The sequence below is a fragment of the Saccopteryx leptura genome, chromosome 2, assembly GCF_036850995.1.
Source record: "Saccopteryx leptura isolate mSacLep1 chromosome 2, mSacLep1_pri_phased_curated, whole genome shotgun sequence".
NCBI classification, from domain to species: domain Eukaryota; kingdom Metazoa; phylum Chordata; class Mammalia; order Chiroptera; family Emballonuridae; genus Saccopteryx; species Saccopteryx leptura.
Window position 1 is genome coordinate 222,306,428 of NC_089504.1, and position 21,177 is coordinate 222,327,604.

Below are 21,177 nucleotides of genomic sequence, written 5' to 3' on the forward strand. Positions count from 1 at the left end.
TGGCTGTTAGTCATTGGCTAGGGAGGTCGTGCGCAGTTACGGGGGGGGGGGGGGGGGGGGGGTATTACTCAGTGGAGAATTTCAAACATAAACTTCTGATAAGGGTCTCTGACTCAATGCAGGATGTTGCTGAACTCTTTGTTCTCAGCATCACAGGGACCTTGTACACTCTTGGCAGCCCCAGCATGTCAGTACTCCCTGAATCTAACAGGAGCAGTACGACCTGTGATGGGAAAGGATGGATGGGGCAATGACCCGGAAGCCTTTGGAAGCCTTTGGACGGGAATGAGCATGTCAAATGGTGTGTTTCAAAGGCAGTGCTAAATCTCGTTATAAATTAACTGGTATCCTGGGTTGCATACATTAGTCTTGGAGGTTGGTGAATATGAGATTGACCCCAACAGATGGACACTCTCTTCCTTGTTGTAAAAGCAGGGTTCAGTGCCTTCAAAGTCAAGGGACTTTACAAAATGAGTGCTATTCTGTGCAACCTTGTAGAAGAAAGCCTCCTGCAGGCGACTCTCCCACTCCTCACCTTTCTCCTCATCTCTCTCTTTGGGTATCACAGCACTGAAATCAACAAGGTCTTTTTCTTCAACAAAAGTCAGATTTGTTCTTAATATGTTGGCTTCTACAACATTTTGAAGAGGTCAAAGCTATGGGGTTCAGCACCTGGATTGCTTACATTTGACCTCAATTAGCAGATGTGGTTATAAATACTTTTTAAAAACAGAATTCAGCCCTGGCCCGGGTAGCTCAGTAGACAAAGCGTCGACCTGGTGCACTAGTGGTGGCAAGTTTGACCCCCACAGTCCAGGCCTGCAGAAGCAATCAGTGAGTACAGAACTACATAAATAGAACAATTAAGTGAAACCAGGAGCTGATGGTTCTCCATCAGTGGGAAAAAATAGTATTATAAAGGGAGGCTAAGTAAGAAGACAGAAATAGATGTAGCAGGCCTTTTGAATGGGATAATTTTCCGAATGGGACAGTTTACTTGTGAACTTCCTAGAAGACAAGGAAACAACTACGTTGGGATACATAGCTTTTACTTGATAAAAGAAACGGGATAATTGAAGAGCCAACTCTTCCTGGCATTTTTAGGAAAAAGAATTGACACAGATTCTTCTATAAGTGCTGGTTGGTGCTAACCCTAACCCTAACCCATACATGTTGTATATAGCTGCTATCATTTAGATGTTTTCTTTTTTTATTTATTGATTTTAGAGAGAGTAAAGAAGAGACAGAAATATCAATCTGTTCCTGTTATGTACCCTGACCAGGGAGGGATCGAACCTGCAACCTTATGCTCTAACCCAGTGGTTTTCAACTGTTTACATTTGGGTACTGGTGACCTAGCCAGCTGGAAACAGAAACACGCTATGACTAAAGTTTTATCTTACCGTACATAACAGTGCAACATGGTATAAGTCTGTGCTTGATTTCTGAACTCCACATGTACAATGCATTGAGCACTACATAATTTTGTCTAAATGCTTTTTGTAGATTGTGCATGATTTGTAAATGCTCTGCATAGTGCAAAAGGTTGTTCAAATGACCCTACAAGTTCCAAAGACATCTAAGACAACCTCAATAGTATTTTCACTGAGGATACAGGCCAGTAAGTGGCCATCACCCTGAGCATAAGCGAATTCGACTAAGGTCATTGGCTCTACAGTCTTCATACATCAGGATGGTTAACTTTTGCAGACCAGCATCAGCCTGCAGACCAGCATCAGCCCGCACACCAGCAGCTGAAAAACACTGCTCTAACCTACCAAGCTAGGTTGGCCAGTGCTAGACAAGGCCTCTTAAGAGTAAATTACTTGGACACAGAAGTTCCTTCTCAAGTGTAAAATATAAGCACACACTTCCATTTCAACATGAGCTCCATTTTAGAGCATTGGGGTAAAATGAGCTCAACTTTAGGGTCGTAATGGACACAATTTTAGTTTTCAAAATATAATCTGAATATAGAATTCTTTAGAAGTAATATCCAAGGAGTTGGCCATTATATATATTTTTATTTTATTACAAGATATTTTTAAATTTTAGGCAGATACAATTGTGACAGAAAACCAGCTTCATACCAAAAATACACTTTCAATTACTTTATCAAGCAAATAAAACAATCTTCATTTATTTGCTTTTTCTAGAACTTAAGGTACAGTAAAAAAGTATTGTATAGGACAGACATAATTAAGCATACAAAAATGTATTGAATGTTCAGAAACAAAAGTAAAAATAAATAGCAATGATAAAACTTTGAAAAAAATGTGCATTTAAGTTGTGGAAAATATGATTCTTAATTATATATACAGTTATACTTAATAAAAAGCCATCTCTTCAAAATTGCACAAAACAAGGGACAAGTAAAGCATTAATTTTTATGGCATGTAATACTATAATCCTAGGGTAATCTGTTGCTTAACTCCAGGACATAAAACACTTAGGTTTGTAATATAATAAAAGGTATGCTGTGTTGTTTGAGAAAGACTGTCTTCCTCAACTCACGGAAACCTGTAATAATCCTAATAAAAGGCTGTACAGGAAATTTCATTAAAAAGCAAAGAAATTAACTATTTCTGTGCCTACTCCACGCTGACTAAGCAGCCAAAACTGGGCTTCCAAGTAAACATGGTAAGACAGTTAACATACTTGGATACTTTTTTATACCAAAGCTTATTTCTTTGTTCTATAAAAAACACTTTGCTTAATCATGATTGGCAATCTCAGCACAGAAAATATGCCAGGTATATGGATGGAGAGAGTTTCTACTTATCTTATTTTCAGGAATAAAATATTTCAGGAGATAATTTATAGAAAAGAAACATTAATGCTCAATTCACTTACAACTTATCAGGAGTGTTAATCCATTTTTAAAAACACCTGCTTAAGCTTCTCTGTACAAAAATCAAAGGTAGCATTTCCACTTCTATCATGGAACAGCCCTAACTGCAGATAAAAATACACTTTGGGAAACCAGAAAAGACTGCACAAAGGTTAGGGGCAACCTGAAAACCTCTCTGTGAAAAACACTTAAGTCATCTGGGTAATAAAAAAATATGTGCAGACTTAATTACAAATATTTACATTTTAAAACAGAAACATGAGTTACTTATTCAGCTGCTCAATATCAAGACTCACAGGCATTTCAAAAGGTGTGATAATGTGTCCACATATTTGTAGCCACACTTGACTGCATAGGATACAGTTCTTCAGTCTTCACCTATCATATCTATAAAACAAAACTGTTTACATTTTGAAAGCTGTACAACGAAAAGGACTGAGCAAATACTTTTATTATTTCACATAAAATATACATTAAGAACTACTGATTTCACTCATTTGTTCGACAACTTGTCCTAAAATCTCATCAACTACATCAACATCATAGTTCACTTGCTGAAGGTCGAGGTCGGGCACAATCATGGCCAGTAGCTGTCCTACGTTAACTCGGAGAGACCGTAGTTTGAGGCTGCAAATAGAAACATTACACTTATTAGACGAACATTGTAATACAGTTTAATACTCACATGGGGCTTAATATTTAAGGGAAACAATCTACTTATTTAATAATTCATAATTTAATAATATAGCTGGTGGTCAGTACTGTTTTATAACATTACAAAGTGACTTTTTGGTTCCAACTAATAGAATTTTTATTTGAGGCCAAAGATAGCATGAACTGGTAAAATGTATAAATTATAAGATGTTGTTTACAACTTAGAACATTGTTATCACCTAGAAAACAGCAGTGATATACTAATGAGAATACTGGTCTAAGAATAAGAATGCATCTCTGAATTTCAGCTCCTTTGGAGGAAAATAAAATGAATTGTTCCCTAAAATATGTTCTATGAGATAGCCATTGTTGTACAAGAAGAGAAAGAAATGGTTCTGTAATCAAATAAGCTTATAAAACACTGGGCAAATAATGTTAGTTATGTATGTATGTATGTATGTATGTATGTATGTATGTATGTATTTTTCCGAAGTGAGAAGCAGGGGAAGCAGACTCCCACATGCACCCGACTGGGATCTACCTGACATGCCCACCAGGGGGTGATGCTAGGCCCATCTGGGGTGTTGCCTGCTGCAACCAAAGCCATTCTAGTGCCTGAGGCAGAGGCCATGGAGCCATCTCAGCACCCAGGCCAACTTCACCCCATGGAGCCTTGGCTGTGGGAGGGGAAGAGACAGAAAGCAGAGGGGGAGGGGTGGAGAAGCAGATGGGCGCTTCTCTTGTGTGCCCTGGCTGGGACTTGAACCTGGGACTTCCACATGCCAGGCCAACGCTCTACTGCTGAGCCAACCGGCCAAGGCCTGGGTAAATAATGTTAAACAAGACATTTTAAAACGTAAGACCATGCTAAGTTCACTGAATACCCACTTTATGTATTTATACAATCTTTTTTTTGTATGCTTTGGGATCTGGCACTCTCTTTTTTTGACAGAGACAGAGAGAGGGATAAATAGGGACAAACAGACAGGAAGGGAGAGATGAGAAGCATCAATTCTTCATTGTGACACCTTAGTTGTTCATTGATTGTTTTCTCATATGTTCCTTGACCGGGGGGCTATAGCAGACCAAATGACCCCTTGCTCAAACCAGCGATCTTGAGCTCAAGCTGGTGAGCCTTGTTCAAACCAGATGAGCCCGCGCTCAAGCCAGTGACCTCAGGGTTTCAAACCTGGGCCCTCTGCATCCCAGTCTGACACTCTATCCACTGCGCCACTACCTGGTCAGGCACAATTTTTTTTACTTATGCAATTTTTAAAATCTATTTTGCTGAAAACATTGGGAAATCCTGGACTAGGTCAGCATTACCATTCCTTCCAAGTTCATATACAAGTATCTGACTGTCAACATGTCAGACTTTAAACACCTACAGCTACACAGCAGCCTCTGCATCCAAGCCCGAGTGAAAAGAGAACACTGCAGCTGTTGTCCTGCACCCTCAAACGTTCAGTTTACAGATACTGACATTTCTAGGGTAGATCTCTTTGAGGGGATGCTCATCTTTAGGTTAACAATATACAAAAATGTGATTTTAAACATGTTTGGTTGGCTCCTGTGGTAAGATTCCATGGACCTTTGATAAAATGTTACACCATTCTCATGGCAGTGGTTTTTGTCGAAGGTTTCCCATTCAGCTCCCATAAGAGGCCCAGGGTCCAAATCCTTTGGTTTGCTTTGTGGGAAGGATTAACCATCCTATGTCATACCAAGAGCATCCCCTTTCTCAGAACTGTGAAATAACAAACACAGACCAGTGTGACCCTCCGCCCTCTTACCCAGCCTTTATGTCTTCATCCTGGGCAAATTTCTCCTGTCTACCTGACCTGTCACAGACTCCTATTCTCAGTGTATAAAACAGCACTGTCTGAGAGAAACACTGTGTGCTCCACACACAGTTTAAAATGTTCAAATAGGTCCATTAAAAAGTAAAATGAAACAATAAATTTAATTTTTGTTATACAGTGGTCCCTCGTCTATTGCGGGGATTAGGTTCCAGAACACCCCCCCCCCCCCCGTGATAGGCAAAAATCCACGAAGTAGGTGAAGTAGCGACCTTATATTTATTATTTATATACATTTTAAGGCTTTATAAACCCTTCCCAGACTCTTATAAATCTTTCCCACACTCTTATAAACACTTCCTATGCTCTAAACAGCGGTTCTCAACCTGTGGGTCGCGACCCCGGCGGGGGTCGAACAACCAAAACACAGGGGTCACCTAGCCATCGGAAAATACATATTTTATAAATCCACAGGTTGAGAATCGCTGCTCTAAATACTTTTTACATTCTTTTTTTTTTTTTTTTTTTCATTTTTCTGAAGCTGGAAACGGAGAGACAGACAGACTCCCGCATGCGCCCGACCGGGATCCACCCGGCATGCCCACCAGGGGCGATGCTCTGCCCACCAGGGGGCGATGCTCTGCCCATCCTGGGCGTCGCCATATTGCAACCAGAGCCACTCTAGCGCCTGGGGCAGAGGCCAAGGAGCCATCCCCAGCGCCCGGGCCATCTTTGCTCCAATGGAGCCTTGGCTGCGGGAGGGGAAGAGAGAGACAGAGAGGAAAGCACGGCGGAGGGGTGGAGAAGCAAATGGGCACTTCTCCTATGTGCCCTGGCCAGAAATCGAACCCGGGTCCTCCGCACGCTAGGCCGACGCTCTACCGCTGAGCCAACCGGCCAGGGCTACTTTTTACATTCTTAAACCTACGTAATTTTAACATATAAAATTCTATACAGGCTATATATGTAGTATATTCACTCAGTGAATATACTACAATTTGAATGATGAAGATGATGATGAGTTAGCTGTGCAGTACTGATGACGATGAGATGAATGTACTGCACAGTCAAGAAGAGCATTACAGCTCTTCTGAAGACACCACTTCATCAGGTGGTGCAATATCTTTGCTCTCGTCTGTACTTCTGTTTTCTCTAAAGGTGTAAGTGTAACCAGTGTCTCCTTCCAAGTGAGAAACATAAGTTATAGGAGTTGCTAGCACTTTTTCTTCTGGGCAAGAAGGTTTTTATAAACTGACATGCCACCCTGGGTTGTATTTGAGAAATGCAACGAATGAAGCACCTGGGGGTCCCATTCTTGAGTCACTTGCTCAAGTTCTTTGGCCATTCTGACCATGATTGTGAGGCAATGGAGTGTTAGGCCAAACTCCTCTTCTTCAACCCCTAGTTCCTCTTGTTCCTCTTCAGGCTTAGAGCCTCCTTCCTTGATGATGGTTTTGAATGTGTTATTCTCGTACTCCTCAGCTCTGCTTTATCTTTATCTGTAGAGGCAGCTTCTCCATGCAGAGTAACACTCTTAAGTCTAAAGCGTTTCTGAAACTTGTCAAACCAGCCCTTGCTGGCATTGAATGGGGTTGGTCTGGTGGAAGAAGCACTCGATGGTCCAGCTTCAGCAGCAGCGTCCTTGTCATTGATTTCAGCAAAAGTTTCCTAAAGCTTCTTGGCCTTCTTGCAGATGGTGTTGGTATCCATGGTATCCAGTGAGATATCCTTCTTCCTGTAGTCACTGATCCACAGGGCCAGTGCAGACTCCATTCTCACAATGGCCTTATTGCAGGAAGTTACCACCCTCTTCGCAGTCTTGTTAAAAGACACTGCTGCTGTCATCCTTATATTCTTTTCGTCCTTCTTTATGTAGCGAACCGAAGATTCATTGATCCCATAATGGCGGCCTACAGCCGTGTAGCTTCTCCCTTCCTTTAGCAGGTCGAGAAGTTCCACCTTTTCTGGCGCTTGGGTTTGGTGCCAAAAGCCTTAGAAGGCGCAGAACGTTTGGGCAACATCATAAGGCTTGAAATAAATTCAATTTTTTATGAAAATTTCACAAAAACACAATACCGCAGTGCAACACTACCTGCAGCGATCAGACGTAGATGTGAAACGGGCAGGACGAGATGCTGAACACTTGCTATACGCGGGAGACGGAGGAGACTGATGCTACAGTGGTGGAGCCAATCAGCGCCCAGAATACAGAACACAGCGCTCTGGATGGTCGCCTCCCATCCACCAGCCAATAGTGTGCTGTGTACAATCTCACCTGGGCAAACTAGCTCAAGTGGAAACAGCCGTAGCTGTGTTTTCCATACATGTGAGTCTTTGTTTACTCATCTGCTGTATGCTATGTATTTTATTTCAATTTAATATTCTTTTAATGTTTTAATTAATACTTTTTATATTGTTTTCAATTTTTTAGGCTGAAAATGCTTATTTTACCACAAAAATAATTAAAATAATAAATATATAAATATACCTATATATGGCAAAAGCCCACGATATAGCAAAAAATCCACGATACAAAATTAGATATATACAATTTAAAAATCTGCAATACAGTGTGACTGCGAAAAGTGATCCACGATATGGCGAGGGACGACTGTATATTTTAGTTAATCCCACACATCATTAAGATATTTCATCGTCGGCCTAGCGTGCGGGGGACCCGGGTTCGATTCCCGGCCAGGGCACATTGGAGAGGCGCCCATTTGCTTCTCCACCCCTCCGCCGCGCTTTCCTCTCTGTCTCTCTCTTCCCCTCCCGCAGCCAAGGCTCCATTGGAGCAAAGATGGCCCGGGCGCTGGGCATGGCTCTGTGGCCTCTGCCTCAGGCGCTAGAGTGGCTCTGGTCGCAATATGGCGACGCCCAGGATGGGCAGAGCATCGCCCCCTGGGGGGCAGAGCACCGCCCCTGGTGGGCGTGCCGGGTGGATCCCGGTCGGGCGCATGCGGGAGTCTGTCTGACTGTCTATCCCCGTTTCCAGCTTCAGAAAAATGAAAAAAAAAAAAAAAAAAAAAAAAAAAAAAAAAGATATTTCATCATATTATCAAAATATAAGTTTACTGAAGTATCTTACATTCTCTTTCTTTTCATGGTAGGGCTTCAAACTCTACAGTGTATTTTTTTTTTTTTTTTTTTTGTATTTTTGTATTTTTCTGAAGCTGGAAACGGGGAGACAGTCAGACAGACTCCCGCATGCACCCGACCAGGATCCACCCAGCACGCCCACCAGGGGCGACGCTCTGCCCACCAGGGGGTGATGCTCTGCCCCTCCGGGGCATCACTCTGTTGCAACCAGAGCCACTCTAGCGCCTGGGGCAGAGGCCAAGGAGCCATCCCCAGCGCCCGGGCCATCTTTGCTCCAATGGAGCCTTGGCTGTGGGAGGGGAAGAGAGAGACAGAGAGGAAGGAGGGGGGGTGGAGAAGCAAATGGGCGCTTCTCCTATGTGCCCTGGCCAGGAATCGAACTCGGGTCCCCTGCACGCCAGGCCGATGCTCTACCGCTGAGCCAACCGGCCAGGGCCTCTACAGTATATTTTTATACGTAAAGCACACCTCAGTCCACTTCAAGTGTTGGCAGCCACATGCGGCTGTACTATTCTGGAAAGCGTATGTCTAAAGATCATCAGTTATTCAAGGTTAGTGCGCAAGACAATCATCTGGGAGACTGTTTCAAAGTTTCCAATGTAATAAACTGCACTGCAGCCCAAGGACCTGAATTTCTACAAGTACTGCAGCCACTTGTGGTTCCCATTTACAGAAACATCAAGTGGGAGCTTCTCCTGACTCCTTTCCCCCCTTGCTTGTACGTGGCCCTCTGGTCTATTTCCATGAACAGATTTCATGAATCCTTCAAAAATTTAGGCTAAAAAACACAGTTATATAATTGCTATCTAGTGAGGATGGTGGGTTACTTCTCAACAGCACCTTTATATATCTGAAGCCCTACTGTGGGAGCAAGAGGGGGCGTGTCATTTAGCCCTGAATGTCCATTTTTGAATGGCAAGCCATCACCACAGCACCAACACTGTCATCCCCCCATCTGAACAGAAATCTGCCTTCTCCACTCTCAGAAACAAAATATACCAAAACAAAACCCCAATCCAAGTTTATATATTACTGAGATAATCATTTGCTGTATTTTAATTGATTTTCTTTTAGAGAGAGTAACTAATCAATTTGTTGTTTCGCTTATTTATGTACTAATTGGTCGATTCTTGTATGTGCCCTGAAGGGGATTCAAATCCGCAACGGGGGCAGATCAGGATGACGCTCTGACTGACCTACCGGGCCAGGACTCAGTTGCTGTTTTCTTATTTTCAGAGAACTTCTTCCTAATGAACACCTGTACTATGGCAATTTTTAGTAACTTTGGAATGTCCTAAAAGTTATGATTGGGGAGGGCACAGAGTAGTAAAATGAGGATAGCAAGACATAGAGAAATGGTGCCAAATACAAAAGTCTAAGAAATCAAGCATTCCAAATCTCTACCAATCAAGTGCTTTATTCCTTTGAAATTCCTATTTCAATGAAGTTGAATCTGAACTGTTAGTTTCTTGAAAAGAAAGATGATGACATGGACATCTTTTCTATCTCTCTATCATGTTGGGATCAGTCAATAATTTCACTGGATAGAACAGCAGTTAGGTGTATCCTAGTAAGTAGGTATCTTGCTAACCAGAACTGCACCCGCAGCAAAATGCCTCATTTAAAATTACCTTTCCCCATCAGCATAATTTACAGACTCCTCAATGTTACTTGAAGTTGAAACATCCGTTCTTATCTGTTGAGGTGCAGATTTTAATTGTTCAATTTCAGTTTTCAGTTCTTCACACTGTGAACGCATTTGTGATTTCTCCATTTCCAATAATTCAACCTGATAAAAAATTAATTTTTAACTGTAAAAGTTTTAAAATACTAATATCAAAGCACAAATTTAAGCTAAGAAATACAGAAAACCTGCTTGATGAAAACTACTAATAAAAAATAATTAGATAAAGCCCCCACTAGCTTTCCATAAACAAAGCTTCATTTGTCTAGTTCACCTCTACATCCTTTCACATCAAAAGGATAAAGGAGAAAATGTCAATTACTACTTGAATGAAAATAAATGGTACCTAAAAACTGGAAAACCAAGATAAAAATGCCTGAATTATGTTACCATCAAAGTAGCTTCCAGTTCTTGCACACACATCAGCTCTAAGTAATAACACGAAGCTTTTACTGATTTTGATATATTTTATCACCTAGCCCCTAAGCCAACAACACATGAAAAGTGTGACTGAGCAGTTATGTCAGCAGTATTTCCAAGAATGGGCAGTACTACTGTTTCCAAACTCTTTTGCACAGAAACCCTCCTTTCAAACACCATCTAATATGAAACATATAATAGATTTTCTTTAAAAAGAAGCTGCCAAAATATGAATTGGTGACTACTACTTGTCTTCTGTCACCTACTCTTTCTCAGCAAATGAACCCCTGCATAAAGACTACACTTCCAGGTCACCCATTAGCCAGCTAAATCCCAACTGATAGAATACCAGTAACTCTCAGGAACTGTCTCTTCCTTTTTCCTGCCACTTGGAATGTAGATACACGGTGGCTGGGCCTGAAAAGCCATCTCAGAGCATAAGGGCACACTGGGAAGCAAATCCACAAAGCCAGGTCCTGCACACCGCAGGACCTTTACCAGATGCGGTCACCACCCATTACGTCTCCCAGCAAGCCCACTTATCTCAAGACAGTTTAAGAACCAACACCACCCCTACATATTTCCACATGCCCCCAGGACCAATCTCCACTTAAGAACCAGTGGAGTAAGTCGATAAATGGAACTACTAAGTGACTTATTCCAATCTAGCAAATGGCAGTTCTTGGGAGGTTCAGACACTCTGGGTTCCCATTACTCCCAAGACACTGAGTGATGTAACTCACCTCACTTTTATACTGGTCCCTCTCAATAGTGCACTTGTCCAGCTGTCTGAACACATCGTCTAGCTGCATAACCATTTCATCCACTTCACTTTTACTCTCATTATTGGAGCACTGACTACATTCGGGCTTTATGTGCTGCAAAGCACTACACTGTTTTTTCAGCCTTTCTATTTCTTCCAAAGCTTGCTGATACTGAGATACCACATGGTCTGGGCTTTCAGGTGTGCCGTTAACACTTTCAAGTAAATGCAGAGCTTCCGTTTCTGTAGACTGGTGGCAAGTTTCCTTCTTCACATATTTGTTGTTCATTTCCAATATTCTCTGCTGTAACACTGAGATCTGGTCAGTAAACACACGACATTGTTGTCTATAACTTTCCTTCTCTTGGGTAACTAGAAGCAGCTCATTTCTCAGTTCACTTAACTGGCACCCAGCCTCACCCACAGCCTGGTCCATGGCTTCCCGGGTCTCACGCGTCCCCACCTCAGCTGCCACACAGGACGGCAGTGCAGCAGCACCATTTCTGGTATTTATGTCATCCTCAACAGTTTCTTCCTTTTTGACAACGACACCTGGTACGTCAGTCTGTGTGGCCACAGCATTTCCCTGATCACTCATGGATGACAAAGTGCCTGTTGCACTTGTCCATCTACAAGGTTCACTGTCACCCATAGATAGTAGCTGAACATCACTTTGCTCGATGTGACTCTGTTCAGGTTTCACTTCAACATCATGATCGACTGCAGGCTTGGGAGTGCTGTTTTCCTCTAAGATGATGACATCTTCATCATCATCTTTATAAGAAGAATTTTCAAATGCTTGATTACTCAATCTCCGATTCTTTGCATTCAAAATTGAGGAGCGGGCAGAAAGTCTCCGTTTCATGCTGGAAAAAATTTTATACATAAATTAAGATAAAATATAGACAGACAAACTAGAAAACCTTCAAGTACTCCACCTTAAAGTTCTAAGAAATAGTCATGCTTACTATTATTATTTTTTTTCCTTTTTTTATTGATTTGAGAGGGAGGGAGGGAGAGGAGCAGAGAGGGAGAGGAGGAAAGAGGGAGGGAGAGGAGGAAGGAGGGAGGGAGAAGGGAAAGGAGGGAGGGAGAGGGGCAGAGAGGGAGAGGAGGAAGGAGGGAGGGAGAGGGGAAAGGAGGGAGGGAGAGGGAGAAGGAGGAAGAGGGGCAAGGAGGGAGGGAGAGGGGCAAGGAGGGAGGGAGAGGGGCAAGGAGAGAGGGAGAGGAGGAAGGAGGGAGGGAGAGGGGAAAGGAGGGAGGGAGAGGGAGAAGAAGGAGGAAGAGGGGCAAGGAGGGAGGGGAGAGGGGCAAGGAGGGAGGGAGAGGGGCGAGGAGAGAGGGAGAATAGGAAGGAGGGAGGGAGAGGGAGAAGAAGGAGGAAGAGGGGGAAGGAGGGAGGGAGAGGGGGAAGGAGGGAGAGAGAGAAGCATCAACTCGCTGTTCCACTTAGTTGTGCATTCATCAGTCACTTCTCGTATGAGCCCTGACTAGGGATTGAACCCACGACTTTGGTGCACTGGGATAATGCTCTATCCACTGAGCTACCCGGCCAGCCCCCCAGCTTATTTTTAACACTGATGCATTACAGAGTACTGCCTAATGAGTAGGAAAGTAGAGAGTATTTTCTCCTTCACAAATGAGAAACAGACTGTTGAGGTGTCTTTAAAGTATCAGTGGTACACTGCCAAATGTCTCTTCACTTGCTGTCCTCTGGGCACTTCAGTGTATCTATGTCCACAACAGAACACCACCATCCAGCGCAGGTCTGCCTTGCATTCAGAGCTCAGTGAGTGGCACTGTCATTCCTACTTGCCCATCATGATGTGTCAACATTCAGCCATCAAAAGTGGGCCTTTCATGCAAAACAATTTTCCTTTATTAAAAATTGCCTCAGGCCCTGGCCGGTTGGCTCAGCGGTAGAGCGTCGGCCTAGCGTGCGGAGGACCCGGGTTCGATTCCCGGCCAGGGCACACAGGAGAAGCGCCCATTTGCTTCTCCACCCCTCCGCCGCACTTTCCTCTCTGTCTCTCTCTTCCCCTCCCGCAGCCAAGGCTCCATTGGAGCAAAGATGGCCCGGGCGCTGGGGATGGCTCTGTGGCCTCTGCCTCAGGCGCTAGAGTGGCTCTGGTCGCAACATGGCGACCCCCAGGATGGGCAGAGCATCGCCCCCTGGTGGGCAGAGCGCCGCCCCATGGTGGGCGTGCCGGGTGGATCCCGGTCGGGCGCATGCGGGAGTCTGTCTGACTGTCTCTCCCCATTTCCAGCTTCAGAAAAAAAAAAAAAAAAAAAAAAAAAAAAATTGCCTCATTTGGCCCTGGCTGGTTAGCTTAGTGGTAGAGTGTTGGCCCAGTGTGTGGATGTCCCAGGTTTGATTCACAGCCAGGGCACACAGGAGAAGTACCCATCTGCTCCTCCACCCCTCTCCCTTTCGCTTCTTTCTCTCTCTCTCTCTCTTCCCTGCCTGCTGCCATAGCTCAACTGGAGTTGGCCTCGGGCACTGAGGATGGCTCCACGGCCTTGCCTCAAGCACTTAAAAATGTCTCCAGCTGCAATGGTGCAAGGGCCCCAGATGGGCAGAGCATCGCCCCCTAGTGGGCTTGCCGGGTGGATACCGGTACAGGTACATGTGGGAGTCTGTCTCTGCCTCCCCTCCTCTCCCTAAATTAAAAAAAAAATTGCCTCATTTTACTTAGTTTTCTGTAAATTTATCACCAGTTGATTACTTTTTGCCCAACTTAGAAGGGATATTTGCCTGGTCTGCTCTTTGGGCCTTCTGTGTTAGTCCACAGGCCTCCCTAACCTAAGAAGGACTTTCCTTTCTTGAACTTCCTTTCTCCTATCCTTGGGGCACACTCTCCAATCAAAACTTAAGAAAATATATACAGGAAATAAATCTTTGCTTGATTGATGAAAATATCTTTCTTTACCCCTCAAGTTTACTTCTGGCTTGGTTTTATACAGACTTTCAGATTGGAAGTTACTTTCTCAAAACTTGAACATCAGCCTGACCAGGCGGTGGCGCAATGGATAGAGCGTCGGACTGGGATGAGGAGGACCCAGGTTCGAGACCCCGAGGTCGCCAGCTTGAGCGCGGGCTCATCTGGTTTGAGGAAAGCCCACCAGCTTGGACCCAAGGTCACTAGCTCGAGCAAGGGGTTACTCCGTCTGCTGAAGGCCCGTGGTCAAGGCACATATGAGAAAGCAATCAATGAACAACTAAGGTGCGGCAATGAAAACTGATGATGCTTCTCATCTCTCTCCGTTCCTGTCTGTCTGTCCCTATCTATCCCTCTCTCTGTCCCTGTAAAAAAAAAAAAAAACTTGAACATCACCCATCCTCCATCTACTGTCCAGCATCACTGTCTTCCTCCTGACCTCCCGGAAAAAAACTCTCTTTCCTGGTGTTCTACAACTTCTGTGCTCCTTGGAATGCAGCTTTCCCTCAACATTACACTACTTGGTGGAAACTGTCTTTCTTCCATGGCTTCCTCCCATCTTCTGATTACCATCCTGAAGTTCCCTGATGTTCACCCTCCTATACTTTGTCTCTTCTTTCTTCTACTTTCCAACTGTTTCTTTTCATTCTAAGAGATTTGTCTAACATCTACCTCCTCCCAGCAAATGTCACATAGCTTCTTCATTTCCTTTGTTTCAGTTTGTGCATAACGATTCTTGGCTGGCTCGCTCTCTCTACTCGAGTGAGGGCTTGGCTGTGACTCAAGGGCGCTCCAACTATCCTCATCTGGGGCTTTTCTTCTGGAAGCCCAGTGTGGGGTAACTGTGTTAGGCTTGCTCGCGGCGTTACCAACTGCAAGCACTCTGCCTGATTGGTGCGTCAGCACATGGCTGTGTCACGTGTGTATGGCCTATATAAGGATATGGGTGCTTGCGCTCAGAGAGATTGTGGATGGCAGATTGCCTGCCTGCCACTATGAGAGGCCATTCTTGCTGTTTGTGTGCTGGAGAAGAGGTTTTCCCCTGCCTGTGTGCACATCTGCCATTGTGAGACTTTATTAAATGATAATAGCCCGGGCCCTGGCCAGCTGGCTCAGTAGTAGAGCACTGGCCCAGACGTGGAAGTCCCAGGTTCGATTACTGACCAGGGCACACAGGAGATGCGCCCATCTGCTTCCCCACCCTTCCCCCTCTCTTTTCTATCTCTCTCTTCCCTTCCTGTAACCAAGGCTCCACTGGAGCAAAGTTAGCCCGGGGGCTGAGGACAGCTCCATGGCCTCCACCTCAGGTGCTAGAATGGCTCTGATTGCAATGGAGCAACATCTCAGATAGGCTGAGCACTGCCCGCTGGTAGGCATGCCAGGTAGATCCCAGTTGGGCTCATGAGGGAGTCTGTCTCTCTACCTTCCCGCTTCTCACTTCAGAAAAATACAAAAAAGTAATGGCTCAACACTTTCCGGCTCCGCAGTTCCTCTAACATCTGCCCAAATTCAGTGGGAAGCTGCCTGGCCTCAGCCACCAGCATTACACTCTGTTGAGGGAGGTAGGGAGGGAGGCAAATTTCTCACCATTCAGTGCTCAAACTGTCACTGACTCCTGTTTTCAAAACTGGCTCACCCACATCCTCCCACAGTAGACTACTCCAGAAGGCACACCGTCCACCTTCTGAGGCAGGAAGTGAGGCATGTGCCAGACTCTGCAGGTTAAGAGGAGGTCCGGGAAACTCGCCTCCCTAAACGGTCATCAAGCCCCATGTTCTCAGCCCTGTTTGCCACCTTCAGAAGCTCTGAGTCCGTCTAGCGACCTCTGGAGTTAACCCTAATATTTTTCTTATGAGGCTTCTGCCTTGTCACCGATAAGACTTAATTTAGGAAAGTCTTTTCACAGAGTTTGGCTGTATAAATTTGAAAATTTTTTAAATAATAAAATAAATATAGGCTTTAAAATTTTCCTTCTATTCCCATTTTCCATTTTGATGTCACATTTTTTGTCTCTAAATTTTACAGATTTTACTTTTTCTGGAACCATTTTTATAAAGAAAAACCAAAAATATGAAGGAGACTGCCTGACCAGGTGGTGGCGCAGTGGATGGAGCGTCAGACTGGGATGCAGAAAGCCCAGGTTCGAGACCCTGAGGTCACCAGCTTGAGTGAGGGCTCAACTTGTTTGAGCAAAAAGCTCACCAGCTTGAGCCCAAGCTCGCTGGCTTGAGCAAGGGGTTACTTGGTCTACTGGAGGCCCGTGGTCAGGGCACGTATGAGAGAGCAATCAATGAACAATTAAGGTGTTGCAACATGCAACGAAAAACTAATGATTGATGCTTCTCATCTCTCCATTCCTGTCTGTCTGTCCCTGTCTATCCCTCTCTCTGTAAAAAAAAAAAAAAAAAAAAAAAAAAAAATTAAGGAGACTGGTTTAAAAAGTCACACATGTTCTTAGTTGGAGCAGCTGAGCCCCAAAGCACATCCACAGAATATGGGCTAGAAACAGCCAAGCATTTAGAACACATCTTTGATGCGCACATGCACAGGACAGTTATCACTCATCTTCCCTGAGGTCGCAACGCCCTGGGAGAATCTGATGAAGGCTAAAAAACCTCTCAGAAAATGTGGCCTCACCACCTCAGAGAGCTTGTTCTGGTGTTTCTCTTCCACAGTGAACATCAAGGGCCATCAGCGTGACCCACTGCTTCCCTGGCAGAACGAACGCTCTTCCTTCACCTGCGTTCATTCCATTCCCTCTGAACAGGCCTCGGGCAGAGCTTTCCGAACGCTGGGAACCAGCCTAAGCACCACGCCTCAGAGAGCCTCCCAGATCACTCCAGCCACAAGCACTAACTATGCAGCCCACTATCACTCACACCTTTCTTCCTCTTCCTTCTCCAATCACTCATCCTATCTACAGCATGCTACAGGCTCTGCTAAGAATTATGGGTCACACCTGACATCATAATGTGCTAATGACTTCATGTTTTTCTTTACTTAGATACTGATGTTCTTAAAAGCACAAATTTTCATACTATAGAAACTCTCCAAGAGATGACAATGTGATCAAATTCCACAATAAGTACAATTTATATTTTAAAATTGATTTAAATAGGTAGCATGAATAGGGTGTAGTGTAGAGAGTAAAAGCAAAGCCATGTGTCCATACTTTTTACACACAGACAAAGGGCAATTTGTTAGTCGTGCACTACTGCCCCACAAGTTCCAAGTAACGGCTCTGTTGAATACGCATTCCTCAAACCGAAAATCACATTTTCGCCACTGACCTATTGCTCTCCAGTTCAGACTGGGGTGAACCTCGATGATTATTTATAAGTCTTGTGTAATTGTTTGCTGCCTCTGGAAGATGTCCTCTTGGAACACTGTCCTTCATGGGAGAAAAACTTCCACATGACACAGGGGTTGTCCGAAGCAACAGTTCAGGATTAATCTGTTGGAGGAAAAAAAATTATCTTAAAGGAATTTATTTTTAATGTGCAAGGTCCAAAACACAAAATATTATTTTCCCTTTTCCCCTTATCCCAGAAGATATTGACAACTACTATCCTACCCAGCAAATTCTTTGTGCCACACCAGGGAGCAAAACACAACAGACCAATGAGCCAACTCCATCCTGCATGTGAGCTAAGAATGGTTTTATTTATTTATTTTTTTTACAGAGACAGAGAGTGAGTCAGATAGAGGGATAGATAGGGACAGACAGGCAGGAACAGAGAGAGATGAGAAGCATCAATCATCAGTTTTCCATTGCGACACCTTAGTTGTTCATTGATTGCTTTCTCATATGTGCCTTGACTGTGGGGCCACAGCAGACCGAGTAACCCCTTGCTCGAGCTAGTGACCTTGGGTCCAAGCTGATGAGCTTTGCTCAAACCAGATGAGCCCGCACTCAAGCTGGCAACCTTCAGGTCTCGAACCTGGGTCCTCCGCATCCCAGTCCGATACTCTATCCACTGCGCAACCGCCTGGTCAGGCTGGTTTTACATTTTTAAAGGTGTGGACAAAACAACAAAACAAACAAAGAATATGCAACACAAACTGTATGTAGTCCACAAAGCCTAAAACATTTACTATCTGGCCTTATACAGAAGACTTGCTGGCCCTATACTATATATAGAACTTACTGAGATAGAACAAAAGCGAATTTTTCTAAGAGAAATAAATTAAAAGTCATAAAGATGCTGCCTTTAAAAACCAAGTAAGCCCATTATTCTTCCAAGTTCGAGTTCTGCTCTCACCACTAAACCCTCAGCCTCTATACAAGAAAACATTTCAATGTAACTATAAGCAAACATACACATCTGTAGCAGACCGAAACTTCTCACACAAGCACAACCACCTAGTCGTATGCTCAGAAAAGGCTCCTTATCACCATTAAGCATTTAGAAAGAAAAGGGTCAGGAGGAGCGGTCAACAAGAGAAAGAAAACATCCTAGCTTTGGTCCAGGTTAGTACTAGGACACGGCTCCCTGGGGGTCCTGTGAACTTTTCCTTGAACAGCCTAACAACAAGATTAAAAGAATGTCTGCCTTTCTTCAGAAGATGCCCAACTAAATAACACAACTGAACAGAAGAATGAGTTGGTGGGTTAAGACATCAGGGTACGGAAGGAAGGTGTGGGGCAGCTGTGTTAGGCTTGCTCACTGGTTTGCTGGCTACAAGCCCTTTTTGCCTGATTAGTGCGTGAGCACGTGGCAGCACCACGTGTGTATGGCCTATACAGGGCTATGGGTGCTTGCACTCAGGGGAATTGTGGATGACAGATTGCCTGCCCACCACTGTGAGGGGCCACTTTTGCTGTTCATTTGTCTGAGAAGAGTTTTCCCCTGCTTGTGTGCTTGTACACCATTGTGAAACTTTATTAAATGGAATGGCCCAATGCTTTCTGGCTCTGCAGTTTCTCTACTGTCTGCCCGAATCCAGTATGGACCTGCCTGGCCTCAGCCACCGGCAATACAGAGGGCAAGGCAGGCACAGGAAAAGAGGAATGCGTGAACTGAATGAACAAGATCACTTCAATGCAACTCATAAGCTTTAAAATTGTTAAGTTAATCACTACCAATCTAAGACACAGCTATAAAATGGAACTCTTCATTACCTGAGGGATCCTTTCCAGTTGTCTGAACCTGAATTTTTCCTTGTCTCTAAAAAAAAGATAAAAAACATGCTTAGATTTATTTAATCATTATTTTCCAGTGGTCTCACCATTTCACTACCAAGTCACTGGATGTGCACGCCCTTAGACATCAGAGGGAAGCCCCTGGGCAGGGGCTTTCCCCTCATGTCTTAGTGACAACCAGACGTTGTGAGCCTCAAGCTCTCCATCCCTACTGTTTTCGGCCTTTGAATGGGAATCCACACAGGCTTCTACCTAGTTTGTCTACTTTCAGTCCTGCTGGATTTATCTATAAAAATCAGTGCACTATGAAACAAAACTCCCCAGAAGTTCTTAGTAGACCTGGCCTTCTGTGTGCAGCATATGAGCCTGACATCCACCCGGGCTGACCTGCACCCCACACTATCCAGCTTCCCTGGCCACCTCCACTTTCCACCGTGCCACCAACACACTTATCTAGTTCAGCTAAACAAATCACTGTTCCCTGTACAACCTCATCCCACTCCAAGGCCCATGACAAAAATGTCCTTCATGAATTTTCCTGATCCACTTTGCCTTCTCTGTCCCTGGGCCGGAAGTAATCTCTCCTATGGGTTTTGCAACAGGACTGGATTGTGCCTTTTACGGTACTTGTCAACGTCTAAGTGACAATACACGCCTCACTTCTCTATTAGACTATTTGCTCTTAAAGAGCAGTATTCACTTATGATGCATTTGTGTGTAGCCCCAAAAGACAAACTATTCTGTATGTAAACTATTGTGTATACAGGACAGCAATAAACACTAGGTGAAAAAAGAGGGCAGGTATCCACAGCATAATCTTTGTTAAAAAAGCACTTGCTATTACATCAGTATCTTTTTTAGGGTCATAATCTCTTCAGCTATACAGTCAACCCTGGAACAACATGGGTTTGAACTTTGCAGGTGCTCCTATACACGGATTTTTCCCAATAAATGTACAGTCAGACCTCCATATCTCTGGGTTTCACATCTGCAGACTCAGTCAACCACATACACGGAGGGCCAACCTAAGTTACAGGCAGATTTCTGAGTGCAGGAGAGCAGGGTGTGGTGGGCCAGTAGGCATCCCCAACCCATGCTGTTCAAAGGTCACCTGTCCTACCTTTATCTTGGAGAAACAACAACTAATAGGATCTGGGCGTCAATTACTTTCCCACTGCACTCACTTCTTTTTGTAAGTTTTCTCGTACGTGGGATGCACTAAGTCCTCATCTTCAGGTTCTTCTGGAACATCACAATGTCTAGTCAGAAAAATCACATGGGAAGAACCGGTCACCAGTGCCTACTTATACATTTTGAACAGCATTTCCTCCTTTCCAAAAAGGGAACTACCAACTATATGGTACCTGAACTGTGGGTCAGGGTTATTGGAGCAATACCATTTTTCTGGAAGTTGATCTATTCCATCTGGTAACTTTCGCCACTTTAGACAGGAATCACATTGAACCCATGTCTGATCAGGACGCTTCCTATAACAAAACAACAAAATATAAGCATGGAAATAAGGATGCTAAATATACCATTTCCATTATTAAATGCCCCTACCATTTCATTCTGTCCCTGAAAACTCTGCATAACTATTATTGTGTACATCAAGTTAAACCAAAATAACAATTTTGGTTACCTTCAAAAAGTTATAAATGACAGGCCAATTTAAGCGAAGTGACCTAAATGAATTACTTAATAACATACTATTAAATCTGTTCTATGATAATAAAAACTAAAACAACTGAAAATATTTCTAATGCCTTGCTTTGAAATGTGTAAGTTAGCATCTGCAATGTCAAATCTACTACACTATATTAGC

At 43.9% G+C, this 21,177-nt stretch overlaps 1 protein-coding gene across 2 annotated transcripts in view; it reads right to left on the reverse strand.

The window, feature by feature from the left end:
- Positions 1-2,682: 2,682 nt before the first annotated feature.
- The window catches only part of MORC3 (MORC family CW-type zinc finger 3), a 56,205-nt gene continuing 37,710 nt past the window's right edge, over positions 2,683-21,177 (reverse strand). For both annotated transcript variants that reach the window (XM_066370242.1, XM_066370243.1), the window contains 7 exons: positions 20,717-20,839; positions 20,537-20,611; positions 19,332-19,377; positions 17,500-17,663; positions 11,251-12,136; positions 10,035-10,192; positions 2,683-3,478 (listed from right to left, as the gene is read on the reverse strand). In XM_066370242.1, coding sequence (XP_066226339.1) covers positions 3,325-3,478; positions 10,035-10,192; positions 11,251-12,136; positions 17,500-17,663; positions 19,332-19,377; positions 20,537-20,611; positions 20,717-20,839 — 1,606 coding nt within the window. In that variant the 3' untranslated portion in view covers positions 2,683-3,324. The remainder of the gene's footprint in view (positions 3,479-10,034; positions 10,193-11,250; positions 12,137-17,499; positions 17,664-19,331; positions 19,378-20,536; positions 20,612-20,716; positions 20,840-21,177) is intronic.